This window comes from Medicago truncatula, chromosome 2 (genome assembly GCF_003473485.1).
Source record: "Medicago truncatula cultivar Jemalong A17 chromosome 2, MtrunA17r5.0-ANR, whole genome shotgun sequence".
NCBI classification, from domain to species: Eukaryota; Viridiplantae; Streptophyta; class Magnoliopsida; order Fabales; family Fabaceae; genus Medicago; species Medicago truncatula.
The window spans coordinates 7,091,162-7,111,512 of record NC_053043.1 but is presented as its reverse complement, the minus strand read 5'-3'; the positions used below and the strand labels follow the sequence as shown (position 1 = coordinate 7,111,512).

The following is a 20,351-nucleotide window of genomic DNA, read 5'->3' as shown; positions in this document are numbered from 1 at the left end:
CTTCATCTTCTTCTTCCTTCCACTACTTATTCATACAATATACTAGGAAAGAAAATCAGAAAAATTCAACATTTAACAAAAATTAAACTCATATTCAACACAACAAATAAAACATGTTGTAGATTCATTAAAAAAATATCATAGAAATCTTCAACATCTTTACCAACATTCACTAAAAAAATCCAGAAAAAAATGAACAGCTCATAATCAATTAAACAACATCACCAACAACAACAACAATATCATAGAAATCTTCGTCTCTTCTTCCTTTCAAAAAAATACTACAATGACCCACAGGTACAAAATTGCACACAATTTCACAACACACAAATTTCAATTTTTTCAAAGATCTTCAAATTCTTCCTATCTTCTTTCGAATTCTTTCTCATTCTTCTATTCTTTTTGTTGAATTTCCGGAAAAAAATAGGCGCAAGGTGCCTCCCAAAAGCTACCACGTTACAAACTGCCACAACATTACAGAGAAGCACAAAACTACAAAAACAAAGTGATAGTCAAAAGAAGGGGCCACAGCCGCGCCTTCCAAAACCCAAACGCAGTGACAACAATGCCACAAAATACCTTCATGTCACACCATAACAGACCACCCCCAAGCAATAGCCATCACCTCCGTTCCGTGCACTCTCTCGGGGGTTTAATTAAAGTTGTTGGTTTCTGGGTTTACCTGACATTAGTTTAGAGAAGAGAGTGCTGAGAGGTTTTTTGGTTTATTACATTTGAGAATTTTTGCTTTGGGTATTTTGGGAGAATTGAAAGAATGTTGTGTGAGAAGGGTTTAATTTATGTTGTTTGTTTTTCTGACCATGAAGAAATCGTTGACGTTGTTGTTGGAATGGAAGATGAATTTTAGTTATTATAAATGAGAGTTTTGTATTTTTGATTTTTTGTTTTTTTTTTCTTCTCCTTTTAAGATGATGAATAAAGATGAGTTTTATTTGGTGATGAAGAAGAACACAGAGAAGAAGAAGGAGGAAAAAAATTAGGTGTGTGTGGTTTATAATAACCTACAATAGATCTCTCCATGATCCAACGGTCTCCTTTTAAAAAAAAGATCAAACGGTTAAAAATGAAAGATTTAATAAGGTTTACGGTGGATCACCTATAAAGTTGATTCACCTTAGATATTTAAGGTTAAAAATAAACGGAAATGACCAAAATGGTAAACGGCAGAAGACTTATGGGACCAAATTGAAACACTTTATAGTTAAGGGACTAAAGTGAAATCCAAAAATAAGTTAAAGGACCAAATGATGTATTAAGCCTTTATATTATATTAACATGTGAGAAAACTACAATTTTCAATCAAAATGAAATAATGAGAAAAAAAGGATTACTGACGAATAGCTTATGCACATTGATACAGGATAGTACCTAGTATGGGTATGTCACCATTTAACAAGTACCCATACCCATGGTAAATCACTACATTGTACTCAGTACCACCATACATACATGTATCCAACATTTACAGTACTCATGGTTCAAAGTATGTCATACATTGTACTCGACACCGTACATGTACCCAATAATAGTGATTTTATTGCTATCTTAACAGAGTGTTCATAATTAACTTTCACTATTTAACAGTACTTACACTTCTTTTAACAATTTTCACAGGGTGTGTTTGATACTGCTAGTACTAACTAAAATCACCCTTATGCTAGCATACATAAGAGACTATATTGAGTATAAACAATTTTTTTTGAAAGATATTGAGTATAGAGTATAAACATATATTAAACCATATCAAGTCAAGAGGCCAACATGCTGAGAGCTTGGCAAATTATTCTCAAAACACATTATCATCAAATAGTTAGAATTATGGGATTCAAATTATTTAAAGCAAAATCAAGACAAGAGAGGTTTACAACTCTAACCTCAAAACTAATCATTGGTATTTCCTATTGGAAGCACTATTTATTTATAGATCGCTGTACAAACTTCTCGTTCCAACCAAGTTCAATTCCAATCACTTTCAATTGAATTATAGCAAAAAATATTCATGCTAATGGGTGGAAACAGCAGTGTATGTGTACAAAAATGTGCCACCAAGAACAATGGCTAGGAAGAAAGTAGAGAACCTCATAACTAACTAAAAACTTCATTGCTTTTGAACTCTGTCTTCCTGTTTATTTTTCTTTCTGTTTTCAGAGCATTCCCTCAAAGCTTGTATTTCTGCCAAAAGATCAGCAATTCATAAAATTACAATGCTTTCATTTAATACAAAACTAATAATGGCAAGCATGGCATTGAAACTTTTTAGAGATAATAGTAATTCAGAATTCAATGAAAAAAAAAAAAAAACTATAGATGAATAGACTCTAGAAAATTGGTTTAGACCGCACTCAATCCAACAAAACTGATTGTTAAATGGAAATATGTTTCATTTATTTATAAACACATTCTCAGGTTTTATATCTCCCCGTCATGTATGGACAAACAACTTAATCATTTAAGACATAGCCCCTGTTTGGGTAAACAGCTTACTTGCAGCTTACTTATAGCACTAACGTTTATCACGATGACTGCTTACGTATAATCTATTTCTATTGAAAAATAAAAGAAATTAAATTATTTTTGCATGTTATAATCTATTTTTATAAACTATCTTGGAAAACTTATGAAAATAAGCGGAAAACACCTTATGAACTGTGTCATAAGCTGTTTCCATAAGTTCTTCAAAACAGTCTCACAAAACTTATGTTAGCATATAAGATCAAACAAGTCCATAAGCTTTTATGCATAACCAATTTTTATAGCAAAATATAACAATGTCAAACTATCTTTTACACAAGACAACTTATAGACATATATAAGCTTTTTCCCTACACTCTTCCAAACAGTCGCACAAGTATTTATCTCATTAGATAAGCTCAAATAAGCCAATTAAATACAAAAATGGCTTGTAAGGTAAGCTCCCTTGCTTATATAAACACTTGATTGGATTCCAATTAAATACTGTAGTTCTATGAAGTTCAACAATCTCATAAAATCAACTAAAAATTCATTACTACAAAAGAATTATACCTGTTTGGCATTCTTTCCAGTTCCTGTTACTACGAACAATGCAATCCTGATAATTAATTGGAAAAAAAATCAGCCAAACATCAATGAATATTTTTTGTTAGGGGTTTAGGGTTATGGGAAGATGAAGAAGAGAATGAAGTTACCTACCTGCATCAAGAGATAGAGAGAAGAACACTCATCGAGCTGCTTGACGTTCTCATCGTCGTCGTCTGCATCGCTCTTGTGAAGTGGCGGTTGCGCTGGCGCCAATGGTTTCGCTTCACTAGCGTTCAGTGGTTGTTGCTCCATTTTAATGGCTTTGGCTTCTGCAAAATGATCAATAACCCTTACAAAGGGTCGAAGGGAGGTAAAAGCTCAGACTATGTATTTGATGTCCTTAAAATTTATGTACCGATTTTTTTTGTTTTGGTGAAGATATGTACCGAATTAATCTTTTACATTTTATTTTATAAGTTTTTAATTTAAATCGGTCATTTACGTGAGTAAAAAGAAAGATGAAAGCATCAAGCAAGTGGCCAAGGAGTGGAAAAAAGATGAAGGTTTGGACCAGCAATATAAATAACACACTCAAGGTTGAAAAGTTTTAGAATGGTCCCAAATGTATTTTTTTTTTTTGTGTGAACCCTTCATCTCCTATTAAAAAAAAAGTAATAATCTAGAATTCAGTTTGAAAGTAAGTAAGGTCTATCAAAAAATTGTTTCATTCATGAATCAAATTCATGTCTTTTTAAACAATAACTCGTTAACTATTTGAGTTAAATTAGTTGCTTACGATCCCAAATGAATTGAAATATCATTGGATTTATGGTTTTCCATTAATACATTATTCAAATGGAATCTAACCAAAAAAAGCATAATAATCGTGATATGCTTTTGATTAACGGGAAACTTAACATCACATAGTGGTCGGCTGAGTGAGTGGGGGAAAAAAGGGGTGAGTAAGTTGGACTAAGTCACTGCTTAGGTTGAGTTGATTGAGAGTTTCTCTAAGTATGTGAAAAATTGGGGTGAACACATACAAACCAAACACAACCTTTTGTAGTTTTCGATTTAGGTAGATTTGGTTTGCAGTTTTCTATTTGGTTGGTTCAATTTTGAACACCCCTATTTCAAAATAAGTTTTGTTAAAACGCGAAAAAGAAGATTTAAATGATATGCATAATCAAATTTACGTAGAGAATCAATGAAAATCCACTGTCTTGCCACATCACCTCACTTTTGTAAGGCTAATTAGAAATGAAATGTCATTGTGACCACACTATTTTAAGTCGTTTTCTTCCAATTCTTGTATGAAAGCACATAACTGGTTTTTTCCATAGCAGTATTTTCAGGGTTAAACTCACTGAGGAAGTTGTTACATAGATGTAAAGTTAACAAGAAGATTGTATGAAACCACATACAACAAAAACAAGAACCAATTTCTAGGTCTTCATCTACCTCTAGTGATTTGACTCATTTCCAATCATAATCTTACCACACATCAAACACAAAATCAAGTATATGCAATAAAATCGAAAACAAATAGAGGCTAGCTAATTGATTCAAATTCGAAATGAACGTACCTGTGTGTTGAAGGAGGAGGGGGACGAGAAAAACCAAAAAAGGGACGAGTATTGGGAGGTCCACCGGCGGGTCCAGAACGCTGATCAAACCCGGTATAATTCGGCATCTCCTTCTTCTTCTTCTATAGTCGCATTCGCATTAATTAATTTAGAGTTGCGGTAATGGCTATGAATCGTCGCAAAGAGAGAAGAAAACCCTATTCAAAAACCAAAGCTAGGAAAATATTAGAGATCCAGTATACTATACTAGTACCTAAAATAATAGTAGTAATTGGGTTAAATAAGATTTTATTGTTATAAATATATAAATTAAGTGGAAAACACCTTGTGTCATAAGTTGTTTTCATAAGTTCTTTTAAACAGTATCATAAAACTTATGTTAGTATATAAGCTCAAACAAGTCCATAAGCTTTTATGTATAAGCAATTTTTATAGCAAAAAGATAATAATGTCAAACTATCTTTTACATAAGATATCTTATGAGTATATCATAAGCTTTTTCCCTTAACTCTTCCAAACAGTCTCAGAGGTATTTATCTCATTAGATAAGCTCATGCAAGCCAATTAAATACAAAAATGGCTTGTAAGGGAAACTCTCTCACTTATAAACACTTCATTGGATTCGAATTAAATATTGTAGTTCTATCAAGTTCAACAATCTCATAAAATCAACTAAAAATTCATTAATACAAAAGAATTATACCTGTTTGGCATTCTTTCCAATTCCTACTACTACGAACAATGCAATCCTGATAATTAATTGAAAAAAAAATCAGCCAAACATCAATGAATATTTTTTTTTAGGGGTTTAGGGTTATGGGAAGATGAAGAAGAGAATGAAGTTATCTCCCTGCATCAAGAGATAGAGAGAAGAACACTCATCGAGCTGCTTGACGTTTTCATCGTCGTCTTCTGGATCGCTCTTGTGAAGTGGTGCTTTCGGTTGGGCCAGCTTCGCTTCATTCGCGTCCAGTGGTTGTTGCTCCATTTTAACGGTTTCTGCAAAATGATCAATAACCCTTACAAAGGGAGCAAAAGCTCAAACTAGCATGTATTTGATGTCCTTAAAATTTATGTCCCTAAAAAGTTTTTCTTACATTGTACTATTATTATTCATTGTCCTACAAACTGAGCTAAACTCACGAGAATATACACAATTAATCTTTTACTTTGTATTACGAGTTGAACGATCACGCTGCAGATTGAAGGGTACTGGAGAGTACAACAAGTTTTATGAAGAAGGGGTTTACAATTGTGCTAGATGTGGAACTCCAATTTATAAGTCTTCTATCAAATTTGATTCTGGTTGTGGTTGGCCTACTTTCTTTGAGGGTTTCCCTGGAGCTATCAATCGCTCTGTAAGCATTATATGATATGCTTGTTTACTTACAGTGCTCTTGTTAATCATGATAACATATAGGCTTAATTACTCTTTTGGTCCCTTAACTTATTTTTTAGTTTCGTTTTGGTCCCTTAACTATTAAAAGTTTCGTTTTGGTCCCTTAATTTATTTTTTGGTTTTGTTTTGGTCCCTTAACTTATTTTTTGGTTTCGTTTTGGTCACTTAACTTATTTTTTGATTTCGTTTTGGTCCTTAACTCTAATACATTCATCCTAACATAAAGGACCAAAGTGGTTGACGGAGGAAGAGTTAAGGGACCAAAACGAAACCAAAAAATAAGTTAAGGGACCAAAACGAAACTTTTAATAGTTAAGGGACCAAAATGAAACCAAAAAGTAAGTTAAGGGACCAAAACGAAACTTTTAATAGTTAAGGGACCAAAACGAAACCAAAAAATAAGTTAAGGGACCAAAAGAGTAATTAAGCCTAACATATATGTATTTTTGTGATAATAATGGAACTTAATTTACCCATTTTCAGCCTAATCCAGATGGTAGGAGGACTGTGATAACTTGTGCAACATGTGGTGGGCACTTGGGTCATGTATTCAAAGGAGAAGAGTTCAAGGTTCCAACTGATGAACGCCACTGTGTCAATAGTGTTTCTGTCAAATTTATTCCTGGAAATGCTACTTCTTCCATATGAAACATTACTTTACAATGAATTAGAGGTGTTAAGTGATATAAACTCTAGCTTGTAGTCTTGTTTGGTGGCTCCAAAACAGCTATGGTTATAAGGTTAAACCACCAAGCACAATTTAGACTGAAATTAATAAAATCCTTTTCTTACCTATTGTCCTCTTGTTTGTTATCATGGCTTTTTGTTGTTTGATAGGGGGAAATGGATTTTGTAGCATTGATAGGTATGTGCAACGGTGAGAGTGACATATAACATATGGCTAATCTTTTTATCTTGTTATTTTCTGCGTGGTATGTTCTGCAAGAAATTAAAAAACCACATGCGGTCTCCGAAAATGAAAATTTGTGTTTAAGCATGCATCTCTACTCATGTTAGAGTTTTTCTGTTTTTTATAAGTTCACGTCAGAAAATATTAGACGTGTAAAGAAGCACACACAAAATTGACATTTACAAAATAAATTAAAATTGGTTGTATACCCTGAAGCATATGTGGACTCCAAAATTATGTGATCTGTGATGCAGAAGTACGGAAATGGTAATGAAATACAATGTTTAAAAAAGTGCGGATGCATCAATGAAAACATGAGTTTTACATAGCACAAATTAGTATTATATCATAGCTTATGTACATTGCCATGAGTTTATTTTAATCAAATGGATAAACAAAGCTCAAATACATAAATTATATTATATTCCCCTAAAAAAAACATTATATTAATATGTGAGAAAACTACAAATAACAATCAAAATGAAATAATGAGAAAAAAGGATTACTGTAGAATACCTTATGGCTTATGCACATTGATACCGGATAGTACCTATGGATATGTCACCATTTGACAAGTACCCAATAGGTCAATACCCATGGTACATCACTATTCACTACACATTGTACTCAGTATCATACATGTATCCAACATTTACTCATGGTTCTTCAAAGTATGTCATACTCTACATTGTACTCAACATCGTACATTTACACGTACTCTTGGTTCGAAGTATGTCATACATTGTACCCAACATTGTACATGTACCCAATAATAGTGATTTTGTTGCTAATGTTAACACTGTAATAATTACTTTCTCTGTTTAATACTTTTACTATTTACTACTTTTAACAATTTTCACAGTGTGTGTTTGATACTGCTATTACTAACTAAAATCACTCTTACTAACTAAAATCACTCTTATGTTAGTATACATAAGAGACTGGTTTCACCTCTATCGCTGCTTAACTAGCCATGATTATATTGAGAGTAAACATATTAAACCATATCAAGTCAAGAGGCCAACATGCTGAAGTTAGAATTATGCAATTCAAATTATTTAAAGCAAAATCAAGACGAGAGGTTTACTACTACTCTAACCTCAAAACTAATCAAAGGTATTTCCTACCGGAAGCACTATTTATTTATAGATGTTTGTACAAACTTCTCATTCCAACCAAGTTCAATTCCAATCACTTTCAATTGAATTATAGCAAAAAAATATTAATGCTAATGGATGGAAATGGTAGTATATGGTACAAAAATGTGCCACCATGAACAATGGATAGGAAGAAAGTAGAGGACCTCATAACTAACTAAAAACTTCATCCCTTATGAACTGTCACTTCCTGTTTATTTTTCTTTCTGTTTTCAGAGAATTCCCTCAAAGCTTGTATTTCTGTCAAAAGATCAGCGATTCACAAAATTACAATGGTTTCTTTTAGGGGTTTAGGGTTATGGGAAGATGAAGAAGAGAATGAAGTTACCTACCTGCATCAAGAGATAGAGAGAAGAACACTCATCGAGCTGCTTGACGTTCTCATCGCCGTCTTCTGCATCGCTCTTGTGAAGTGGTGCTTGCGGTGGTGCCAGCTTCGCTTCATTCGCATCCAGTGGTTGTTGCTCCATTTTAACGGCTTCTGCAAAATGATCAATAACCCTTACAAAGGGAGCAAAAGCTCAAACTGGCATGTATTTGATGTCCTTAAAATTTATGTCCCTAAAAAGTTTTTCTTACATTGTACGATTAGTATTCATTGTTCTACAAATGGAGCTAAGCTCACGAGGATATACATAATTAATCTTTTACATTGTATAAGTTTTAATTTAAATCGGTCATTTATGTGAGTAAAAATATGAAAGCATGAGTCCTCGTGAGATTAGCTCAGTTGGTAAAAACAATACATAATATATGCAAGATACGGTGTTCGAATCCAGCCACCATAAGAAAAAAGATAAAAGCATCAAGCAAGTGGCCTAAGAGTGGAAAAAAGATGAAGGTTTGGACCAGCAATATTAATATCACACTCAAGGTTGAAAAGTTTTAGAATGGTCCCAAACGTATTTCTTGCGTGAACCCTCCAACTTGTGTGAAAGAGGTATTAGTAATTCGGTGTTCAATTCGAAAGTAAATAAAGTCTATCGAAAATTTATTTCGTTTATGAATTAAAGTTAAATTACCATTAACCATTTAAATTAAATTACTTGTGTATAATCCAAAATGAATCAAAATATCATCGAAGTTATGGTTTTCCATTAATATATTTTCATCCCTCAAATAAATTTTCTACTGACAATTTTTTTATCTATAACAATATACTCCATCCGTTTTAAAATGAGTGTCGATTTATCAAAAAAATTGTTTCAAAATGAATGTCATTTTCACTTTCCAATGCAATAATGACTTTTTCTTTTCAAATGTACCCTTCAATTAATACTATATACACTACTTTCAAAGTATTATTTTTTCTTTAATAAAAAATGGTTTTGATCAACGAGAAACTTAACATTACATGGTTTGCAGTTGTCTATTTGGTTGATTCAATTTAGAAAACCCCTATATCAAAATAAGTTTTGTTAAATAGAGAAAGAAGAATATTTAAATGATACGCATAATCAATTTTACACCGAGAATCAATGAAAATCCCCTATCTTGCCACATCACCTCATTTTTGTAAGGCTAATTAGAAATGAATAGTATAACATAGAAACATGGTGATATCTCAATATAAAAATATTTTACATTGAAAATGCGTACCTATTAAACTCTAAAAACCCATCAATGACTCATACACAATTTTTCTCTTATTTTGTCTAAATTAAAGCTTTAACCCTCCATTTCTAAAATTAAGTTTTTTTTTTTTAAATCTCATCATCCCACTAATTTTTAAGTTTTTTTATGACATCATTAATCATGACAATGACATAGTTGCGTTGAGATTGATCATGCATTGCCATCCAACCTAATGATGATGCTTAGTCATTGCCATGTCATTAATTGCAATGTTAAATCACCAAAATAAAATAAAAAATCTAATTTTAGAACTAAAACTTGATTTTACTATATGTTAATTCATAAGTTTTCACTAACAAAATCCTACATTGACAAACTTATGAGTAATATATAAAAGTTTGTTTATTTGCATAAGCTCAAAAATAAAACAATACAAACGGGCCCTTGATAGTTTGTACAAGAGATGGATAAATTTATTTGTGATAGCCAAACAAAGTGTAAAAAAGATTCAACTTATATCATAAAAATAAAAAAATTATAAATACAATAGTTTAAATGATGGATAAAATTGAAAGGAAAAAACTATACTAAGGGAGGTTTATTGGATTAGGATTTTAAAAGATTATTTTAATAAAAAAAGTCTTTAAGATTTTAAAAGACTGTGTGAGATTGTATTGATTCTGTGAGATTTTAATAGACTTTTTTATGTAAAAGACTTTATACACTCAAGATTTTAAAGGATTTATCACACAGACTTTTAAGGATTTCAACGGATTTCATGTGATTTTAAAATTTCAAAAGATTCAATAAATTTTAGGGGAAAAAGAGCAAACTTACAAGCGTGAATGATAAAAATAATGAACAAATAAATTCTAGCGTTTGAATAAAGAAAAATAAAACCAATAAAAAATTCTTTTACTATTCATTTTCAAATTTTAAGAATTTTATGGAATTTATAAGATTTTAAGGGACTAAAAAACACTCTAACACATTATTCTCAATACACATTTTTTATTTGTTAAAAATGTTATTCCCATAAATTTCAATTGTACATATTTAAAATTATGCCAGCACTTACAAATCTTTCAAAAAAAAATATTGTGTCGGCCATTACAAATCGGTCGAGTTACACGAGTTTACCGAGTGTTAACTCAGTCAAACTCGTTAAACCTTTCAATTTTACCAGAAACCGATTTTACCTCAGAGTTAACACGATTTTTGTACCTAAAAATGTAAACTCGATAATCTCGGAGATTTAACACTCGATTTGCGGAACATTGATTACGACATACTCTCTATCATAATATTCTCAATACAATTTTTTATTTTTTTATGAGATAGAGAGAGGGAGAGAGGGGGGATGAGAGAGAGAGAGAGAGAGAGAGAGAGAGAGAGAGAGAGAGAATGGAGAGATAGAGAAACGAAGAGAGAATAGGGAGGGGGAGGGGGAGAGAGAGAGAGAGGAGAAGAAAAAGATAGTAACTTTTAAAATAAAAACAATCTCAAGAAATCTCATCTTTTCATGAAAGATTTTTTCTTGTTTATGCTGTTCTCATTCAAAATATCAAAGATATCATGGTTTCTCGTAATTTCAACCTTCATCACTCACTCAGAGAGGGAAATCAGTGTGCAAACTTTATGGCTAAACTTGGAGCATCGAGCGATGTTGAATTGACTCTCCACTCTTCTCCTCCAGAGGACCTGCTGCCTCTGCTTAGGACGGATGAATTAGGAGTCCTCTTTATGAGGCGCTAGCCTCTTTCCTTTTTTCTGTTTTGTTTTTTTCTGCTTTGTTTTAGCCTTGTAACCAAAAAAAAGAAAGACTTTTTCTTGTTAAAATTACACTACAAAATCCATCAAAATCCAATTTATTAAACAATCCTTCGAAATTTGAATGATTTTGAATACCACAAGACTTTTTTTAAATGATGAAAAGTCTTGATTGAATACCTCAAGACTTTTTTAAAATGACAAAGAGTCTTGATTGAATACCACAAGACTTTTTTTAAATTGCAAAAAGTCTTGATTGAATACCACAAGACTTTTTTCATAATTAAAAAGTCTTTTAAAATCTCATAGAATCCTAATCCAATACATCCCCCTAAAATTTAACTTTTATAAGGATATTTGAGAAATTTCATTTAAAGAATTTGTTAGAAAAAAAAATCATTTTTCTTGTGCCAAAAAAAGAAAAGAAGAAATACTCATTTTTTTTTTATATAATTAATAATTATGCATCTCGTCATGATGACCTTACCAATCGAAATTAGATCTAACAAGAAACAACTAACTTCTATAACGGTAGCTAACCACGATTATAACTTAGAACATTCATTAAAATATGAGATCATGTTTAATACCTTACTGTATTTTGGACGATATTATCATCGATAACGATACGTAGCTAAAATGACATAATTCTCATCTATATTTTTATTAGACCAAATAATTATTATTGATATATACTTTTTGACCAAAATATTATTGAAATATTCTCAAAAATCATAATTTTGACTTAATATAACTTTTTATAATAACCATGATGCTAACCTAGTTACTATAGTGGGTAAGGGGCATGTATATTCCCATTGCTTATAAGGCTATTAAAGCCTCCCCAAGCTCAACACACAGCACAAAAAAATAAAATAAACAGAGGAGAAAGAAAAAAAAAACAATAAAAACCTAAAAAAAACATTGATTTTTCTTTCTGATTCTCCGATGTTCTAAGATCGATCTTACGTTTGATTGTTTGTCAATTTTCTTCAATCGGGTATGTATCGGTTGATTCAAATACTGATTATAGAACTCTGAATTTTTCTTCAATTGGGGATCTTCTGGGAATTGAATTTACATTAAAAATGAAATTTTTAGATCGATTTATTGATCTGTGATTGACTTTGAAGATTTGTTATGTAATTGAATTCAATTGGGTAGTTTCAGTTTTTATTTTTTTTCAACTGGGTTTGCTCTATTGAGATTACTTGTGCATGTTTTTGGGCAGTGTTATGAATATTAATTTTCATTGTTTTTTTAATCTGATTGTTTCAGGAAGTTATTCAACGTAGATTGTATTACTGAGATTTAGAGGTAATAAATTTTCACTTCTTAAATTCATATACAATGCATTATCTTATAATCAAGTGTTAGTTATTAGTTATTACTCATACTTTTTTTTGCTCCCTTTTTGTTCATTGATAATGCTATCAAATTTGTTGTGAATTTACGTTGTTGATTTTCATTTTGCCATTACGTTTTGATAGTACTTGGTTTTGGAATCAGTGGATTTTGACTGCTTGTGAATTGATGCCGGATAAAGTTATGAATCATGATGAGTGTGTTCATAAGTTTTTACTTTTTTTTTTTGTTAACTAGTGTGCATGCCGTGCGATGTACGGATCAATTATATGAGAGAAATAGAAATCTTAACATGTATTGTTGACATAATTAATATATGTAATTTACTATTATGAATAAGAATCTTGTATTTTCTTCTTATTAGCTACTTGTTTATGTTATTAGCTAAATTTCATCTGTGCAAATATTATTCCATCATTATTAGACAGCCATACGAAGCGAGTTTTAGAATTAAGAAATTGTTTGTATGACTAGCTGCATTGTAAACAGCAAGCAAGAATGTTAAATTCTTTCAAGCTATGTAAATAAGGCCTGAAACTAATCAACTTGTGATTGTAATCTAAATGAGAAATATTATAGCAGCTATTAACTTCTTTTGATTTGTTTGCAGCTAAATGGCATCACTGGTTGTCAGTGGTAACAGTCAAATGTCTTCTTCGGTTTCTGTTCAAGAAAAAGGAAGTCGAAATAAAAGAAAATTCAGGGCTGATCCACCTTTAGGGGAGTCAAGTAAGAGTATATCTTCACTTCAACATGAGAGCCTAAGTTATGAATTTTCTGCTGAAAAAGTCGAAATTACCCCATGTTTTGGGCCAGTCACAGCTTCTGACTTGTGCAGTGTTAGTCACGGTTGTTCTGATGGCTTGAAGCTTGACCTTGGATTATCTAGCCCCGCAGTTTCATCTGAGGTCAGGCTTTGCCAGCCTAAGGAGGAATTAGAAGTGGTTGAATCCCATGGCGCTGATTGGAGTGATCACACAGAAACTCAGTTGCAAGAACTTGTCTTGAGCAATTTGCAAACCATTTTCAAGAGTGCAATAAAAAAAATTGTTGCTTGTGGCTACACTGAAGATGTTGCTACAAAGGCTATGTTAAGACCTGGCATCTGTTATGGATGCAAAGACACTGTGTCTAATATAGTTGACAATACTTTAGCTTTTTTGAGAAATGGTCAAGAATTTGATCCTTCACGAGAGCACTATTTTAAAGATTTAGCCGAGCTTCAGAATTACATCTTGGCTGAATTGGTTTGCGTTCTTCAAGAGGTTAGGCCATTTTTCAGTTTCGGAGATGCAATGTGGTGTTTGTTAATCAGTGACATGAATGTGTCACATGCTTGTGCAATGGATGGTGACCCTTTAAGTAGTTTAGGCAGCGATGGCATTGGTGATGGCTCTTCTTCTGTCCAGACTGAATCACAATCAAAAGTTGAAACAAAAAGTTCGGAATTGAGTCTTCCAAGTCCTTGTAATTCAATTCCCCCAGGCACTCAATCTGAGAAATCTGTTGTGGCAGAAAATTCTCAAATTCGCGGTGGACTCTTGGAAAAACAGGGTGCTAATTCTGGATGTCATCCTGTTGACAAGTCATCTAGTGCTTCTGGAACCTCTCAATCTCCCCTGCTACAAGAAAAATGTGGGATTGTTAGAAAGGTCCATTCGAGTAGCACCAAGAGGGAGTACATTTTTCGTCAGAAGTCAATCCACGTGGAAAAGAGTTATCGGACATACGGGTCTAAAGGGTCTTCAAGAGGAGGAAAGCTGAGTGGTTTGAGTGGTTTAATCTTAGATAAAAAACTTAAATCAGTATCAGAATCTACTGCCATAAACTTAAAGAGTGCTTCTATAAACATAAGCAAGGCAGTGGGAATTGATGTCACTCAAAACAATCATAACACCCATTTCTCATCTAATAATGGACCATCTACCCCTACATTTAGCCTGGATTCTAGTGATACTATTTCTCGTGCAGCTGATTCTTCATCTTCAGAACATGAAGCAAACCTTATACCAGCAGTCAGTAGTCCTCCAGATGCATTATCAGCTACAGACACTGACCTTTCTCTTTCACTGTCTTCAAAAGGCAATTCTTCTATAGCCCCTATCTGCTGCAGTAACAAGTCACATAGTAGTAGTTGTGTGGGGATACCATATGACAAGTCCATGAGACAGTGGTTGCCCCAAGATAGAAAAGATGAGCTGATTTTGAAGATGGTTCCGAGGGTTCGGGAGCTGCAAAATGAACTTCAAGAATGGACAGAGTGGGCAAATCAAAAGGTGATGCAGGCTGCTCGTCGGCTGAGTAAGGACAAGGCCGAGCTTAAGACACTAAGGCAAGAGAAAGAAGAAGTTGAACGACTTAAAAAGGAGAAACAATGCCTTGAAGAAAACACCATGAAAAAGCTTTCTGAGATGGAAAATGCCTTGGGTAAAGCAGGTGGACAAGTGGAACGAGCTAATACTGCAGTACGGAAGCTCGAGATGGAGAATGCTGCATTGAGGAAAGAGATGGAGGCTGCTAAGTTACGTGCGGTAGAATCAGCAACAAATTTTCAAGAGGTCTCTAAGAGGGAAAAGAAGACCCAAATGAAGTTTCAATCATGGGAGAATCAGAAATCGTTGTTACAGGAAGAGCTAATGACTGAAAAAAACAAATTGGCACATATATCGAAGGAATCAAAGCAAGCCGAAGTGCAAGCGGAGCAATTCGAGGTAATAGTTTATCATGCTTATTCCAAATGCTTTGCCATGCGTTTCATCTTCACCAGATATCAATACCAACATTTATTCCTGAAGCTGTTATTTGTTTTCATGTGGCTTCAATATACTATATCCTGTTTTATTCCAACTGCTTTGCCATGCATTTTTTCTTCACCAGGTATTAATACCAACATGTATTACTCAAGCTGTTGTTTGTTCTCATGGGGGGCTTCGGTATACAAGCCTTTATACCTAAGTAGTTATCTGAAAATTTCAAAACTTTCCCACACTCATTTTATGCTCTTAATTAAATGAAATAAGTTTTGACCGACACACGCAGTGACACGTATAAGTGATTCAAATGCATGACTTAACAGTCAACATCATTTCCTTGTTGAATGGGTGGGTAATGTTAAATGAATCACTTGGTACGCACGCATCACTCGTGAGATACCACAGATGCAAACACATTCAATCTGTGAGTGCTTAATGAGTTTGTGTTACTGGGTCTGTTCTCATTGTAAAGGAAAAATATCACAGGCTAAACGGCGGCAGGCAGCAAAGAAAACAGAAGAACTTCTCTCCATGGTCAGTTCTATACGAAAAGAAAGAGAACAAATTGAGGAGTTGGCTAGAACCAAGGAGGAGAGGATCAAATTGGAAGCGGAGAAGGAGCTGCGAAGATACAAAGATGACATCCAGAAACTTGAAAAAGAAATTGCACAAATAAGACAGAAGTCCGACTCTTCAAAAATTGCTGCACTAAAAAGAGGGATCGATGGAAGCTATGCCGGTAGCTTCAAGGACACGAAAAAGGGTTCTGGTTTTGAAGAACCCCACACCGCGTCTATTTCAGAATTGGTTCAAAAGTTAAATAACTTCTCTATGAATGGAGGAGGTGTGAAACGGGAAAGGGAGTGTGTGATGTGCCTTTCGGAAGAGATGTCTGTTGTATTTCTTCCATGTGCTCATCAAGTTGTTTGCACAAAGTGCAATGAGCTCCATGAGAAGCAGGGAATGCAAGATTGTCCTTCTTGCAGGAGCCCCATCCAGGAGCGAATTTCTGTGCGTTATGCGCGTACATAATAGTGATTTATTTATTTGAGTGAAATGAGTGTTTTGAATAATGTCCTCGGGACTCCCATAGAATAATGCATTCAGATCTTGGATCTGGACTTCAGATACATTATATATTACTTTCAATGCAAAGGTTGATTCTTCCGCTACAACTTCTTTATTTTTCTTCTGCAGTTTTGGTTTTAATTGAAGTTTGTTTACTTGTCTTTCCTATTAGCTTGTTTAGGAGCAAGATATAGAATCATCAACTTATTGTACTCTTCATAATTGAAACTAATAAGACCAACTTGGTGCAAAAAAACGCCGAATCAAAAAATTTAAATAAAATTGAAGAACCTATTACTCCATAGGTTCTTCAATTTTATTTACAATTTTGGATGTGTCATTTTTTCGCACTAAGTTGCTCTTAACAAAACGTTAACACCATTGAGTTTTTATCGAACACATTAAAAAAGATTCGATGTGTCCATTAATATGCCTACATGTCCACAAATCTGTTTTCATTTATTTTCCATTGAGCAAACCCAATTGATGCAGTCTGTCTTTCTCGTGTTCTTCTAAATCCATGAATGCAACTAAAATTTCAACAAACAATACAACAAATTTCATATTAACACCAATTTTCTCCATAGTCTTGTCGACGAGTTTGTGTGGGAATTGCGTCGACATTGAAGTTTGTGGCTCTTGTCTATATATGCTTTGCTTTTTCTTATTCTATGGCTCTACCATATGATCTGCAATACAAATACAACAATAGTAGAGGATCCAATTTCAGAAGCTATAGTCCTTGATGCAATGCAACATGAACTAAGATGCTTTTGAATCTGTTTTATAGATTCAGTTCATTCAAAATTAATTTTTGTTCAAAATCAGTTTTATAGATTCAGTTCAATCAGTTTTTTTTCCAGAATTCCTTTTTAGTTTTTTAAGTTTTGGTTGACAATATCTATGTTGTTTGGATGGACATAGCATATATACTTCAACAAGGGATGGGAGTGGTAAAAGTGAGCCAACTCAGTTCAAATGTTTAAAGAGTGAAAAATGAGTTAATATGAAGCTTAATGTTGGTTGTGGAGGGATTTTTTTTTTTTTTTGTCTCAATGTCTCAGTTTTCAAGAGTTTTGGTAATCTCGAGCCTGATCGAAAGGTAAAATCTGTAAAATCCAAGAGCGTTTAGATGAGATTGCACGGGTCTCTTCTAGCTTAACCAAGGTCTTGAATTCGAATTCAATTTAGGCATGCAGCAATGTTAAAATCTTAGGGAGAACTTGCCGCCCATTTGGGTCCTACAATGCTCGAGTGATTAGTCTCGACAGTTGCGCGCGGAGGAATCACAATTTACAAAAAAAAGAACTAAAATTATGTGTCAAATAGATGTTGGGAAATATGGTTTTTACAAACATCTTTGTTTATTTTTAGAATTCTACTCTTCTCCCATCACGTTTTGCTCGCTCCCAACCAAAATTTTTAAAATATCTCTGCGTGAGTTAACTCATGTAGGTGTTATACACAGCGTGAGTTAACTCACGCAATGTAAGTTAACTCACGCAACACGAGTTTACTCAAGCTGGGTGTTTTTTCATGTTTAACACATGCGTGAGTTAACTTAAGTGAGTGTTTTTTCATGTTTAACTCTTGCGTGAGTTAGCTCTAGCGGGTGTTATACCTAACGTGAGATAACTTATGCAGGACTATTTTGAAAAGTTTGGTTGGGAGCGAGCAAAACATGATGAAAGAAGAGCATAATTCTTAATTTTGTAAAGGTTTTAGACAAAAATCCAAAATGTCCAATGGTGTGGCACTGATTCATTCAATGAAACTAGCAAAACTACATTATGGAAGTAGAGAAATGATATTTGAACATATCTTTTACAACAATATTTTGACAACTAGATGTATATAGGAGTATTTTTGTAAAAGCAAAAGGGAAAAAAGCTCCAAAACACCATGCCAATATGTCATATTGGAAAAGTTGTCACAAAATAGATGTCAATATATCATAAGTATTGAAAGTATTCGGTAGTCTATTTGAGGTATAGTTGTCTAAATACAAGGGTTGTCAGTGAAATCACATAAAACATTTTTACACTGCAAATGCATTTAGTCATTTTTATTTGTATATGTGTAAGACGGTGATTTTGATTCTAATTTTGTATGCTTCACCTAAATTTTAAACTTTATTTTGATTTCACCTAAATTCTCTAGAAAAGATTGTCAAACTATGGAATGAGTCGAATGACATATAGTGTATGTTTGGTTTTATAACGATGAAAATTGATTTTGAAAGAATTAAGTCTAATTAAAAGTGAGTTGAAAGTAAAATAATTTATGTGAATATACATTTTTTTTAGGCAAAATAGAAAATACATTCATCTAAAAGTATTCAAATCAACGTGAGTTGAATTATAAGTTTGTGTAAAAATGAACTTTTGAATAAAAAACTACAAATCCTAGTTTCAAATATAAATAATTCTTAAAGGTAAAATCAATTCTATTTAAAACAGTCAAATATGTTAGAATCAATTTTACATTTCCATAATCAATTTTAACCCTCTAAAAATGAAATCAAACATACACGATTAGTCCGGGGCTACATTATTTATGGACCGTCCCCTGCTCGTCTCTTCCCTTAAAACAAATAATGAGATTTGGAATCAACCCATTCAATTTCTTTAGCTATTTTTATATGTTATAATAATGACATAATATTGTGGACCATGGTTTGTCCATTTTTTGACAATATTAAATTATTTTATGTCCATTTAATGACAGATTTATTGTTTGTTTGCTTAAATTCGTATAATAGTTACCATTTCTAAATAGATAGATGTAAAAAGTAATTTTATGTTCAAGTGCATTTGGTCCGTAGTTACTTGCTTTGAAGGAAAAGTAAGTTTAAATATACTCAAATATGAAAACTGAAAACAAACACATTCTGAAGAGTGGGAATTGACGGATGAAATAAGTGATCAATGGAAGGAAATTTATCAAATGGGCTGGGATAATTTTGAGAATGCTTCAACATGTTACTGATCCTGTTAGATGAAAAAGTTTGATAGAAAATATAAATTTAGTTATAGTGAAAGAGTTAAAGAGTAGAGTGATAAAAAGATCGATGATTCGATCCCCACTTCTATTATCATACTGACATGTTTCGAAAAAAATGAAAAGGTTTGATGATCAATGTAATGCTCCACTGAAACTTTGTCATATGTTCTGATCATTAATATTAGTATGTAGTCATACATATTAGTTCCAATAAGTTTAGTCGCTCAAAAGTTAAAACATACAAAATTCTAAAGATGAATCCTCCAACAATTTAAAAGAGAGAAATTGTGAAAAACATGCTCAATTTAGACCTATGAAGCCCTGATATTAATACGGGTGTGGGTACGATATGATACAGGTATACGAATACATGATTTTTTTTAAATTTAGGATACGATACGGCTAAGATACGTTAACAAAATTTTTATACTAAAACTTACATGTATGTAAAATACTTGAAGAAAATAAACATTGATTACTCTTCATTATTATATTATTATAAAAGTCAATTTTTAAAAAATAATACATGTGATCAAAATAAATAAATGTAAAGTTTTCTTATAAACCATATTATATTTTCATATGTTGGGATGTCACAGAAGCATGAACTCAACACAAATTTTATCTAATGTTGATTAACCGAATTACCTCTCTCTCGTTACCTTCATCCACAAGAAGTATAATTTTAAGTGGTTTATCGAGAAACAATTCTACCCATGCATATCTAAAATTGAATCATATACA

The 20,351-nt window shown here is 32.8% G+C and overlaps 3 protein-coding genes across 5 annotated transcripts; 2 read left to right on the top strand and 1 right to left on the bottom strand.

The window, feature by feature from the left end:
- Positions 1 to 1,793: 1,793 nt before the first annotated feature.
- Positions 1,794 to 5,121, bottom strand: LOC11443361 (uncharacterized). Its single transcript, XM_024775840.2, has 4 exons — positions 4,608 to 5,121; positions 3,193 to 3,370; positions 3,046 to 3,091; positions 1,794 to 2,193 (listed from the first exon to the last, which is right to left on the bottom strand). The coding sequence occupies exons 1-4, from the start codon at positions 4,712 to 4,714 to the stop codon at positions 2,120 to 2,122; spliced, it is 405 nt and encodes a 134-aa protein (XP_024631608.1). The 5' UTR covers positions 4,715 to 5,121; the 3' UTR covers positions 1,794 to 2,119.
- On the top strand, positions 4,770 to 6,654 carry LOC11442955 (peptide methionine sulfoxide reductase B5). Its single transcript, XM_003594014.3, has 3 exons — positions 4,770 to 4,843; positions 5,809 to 5,965; positions 6,490 to 6,654. The coding sequence occupies exons 1-3, from the start codon at positions 4,770 to 4,772 to the stop codon at positions 6,652 to 6,654; spliced, it is 396 nt and encodes a 131-aa protein (XP_003594062.2).
- A 5,559-nt stretch (positions 6,655 to 12,213) lies between these two features.
- LOC11445891 (putative E3 ubiquitin-protein ligase RF298) lies at positions 12,214 to 16,716 on the top strand. 3 transcript variants are annotated; one of them, XM_024775809.2, is made up of 4 exons: positions 12,214 to 12,418; positions 12,697 to 12,735; positions 13,394 to 15,494; positions 15,661 to 16,002. In XM_024775809.2, exons 3-4 carry the CDS (start codon positions 13,398 to 13,400, stop codon positions 15,736 to 15,738), a joined length of 2,175 nt encoding a protein of 724 aa, XP_024631577.1. In that variant the 5' UTR covers positions 12,214 to 12,418; positions 12,697 to 12,735; positions 13,394 to 13,397; the 3' UTR covers positions 15,739 to 16,002. The 3 variants fall into 3 exon arrangements, with proteins under 3 accessions (XP_024631577.1, XP_024631576.1, XP_003594059.2); XM_024775808.2 differs by lacking the exon at positions 15,661 to 16,002 and adding an exon at positions 16,009 to 16,447 and having other exon boundaries at positions 12,215 to 12,418; XM_003594011.4 differs by lacking the exon at positions 15,661 to 16,002 and adding an exon at positions 16,023 to 16,716 and having other exon boundaries at positions 12,217 to 12,418.
- The last annotated feature ends 3,635 nt before the right edge of the window (positions 16,717 to 20,351 follow it).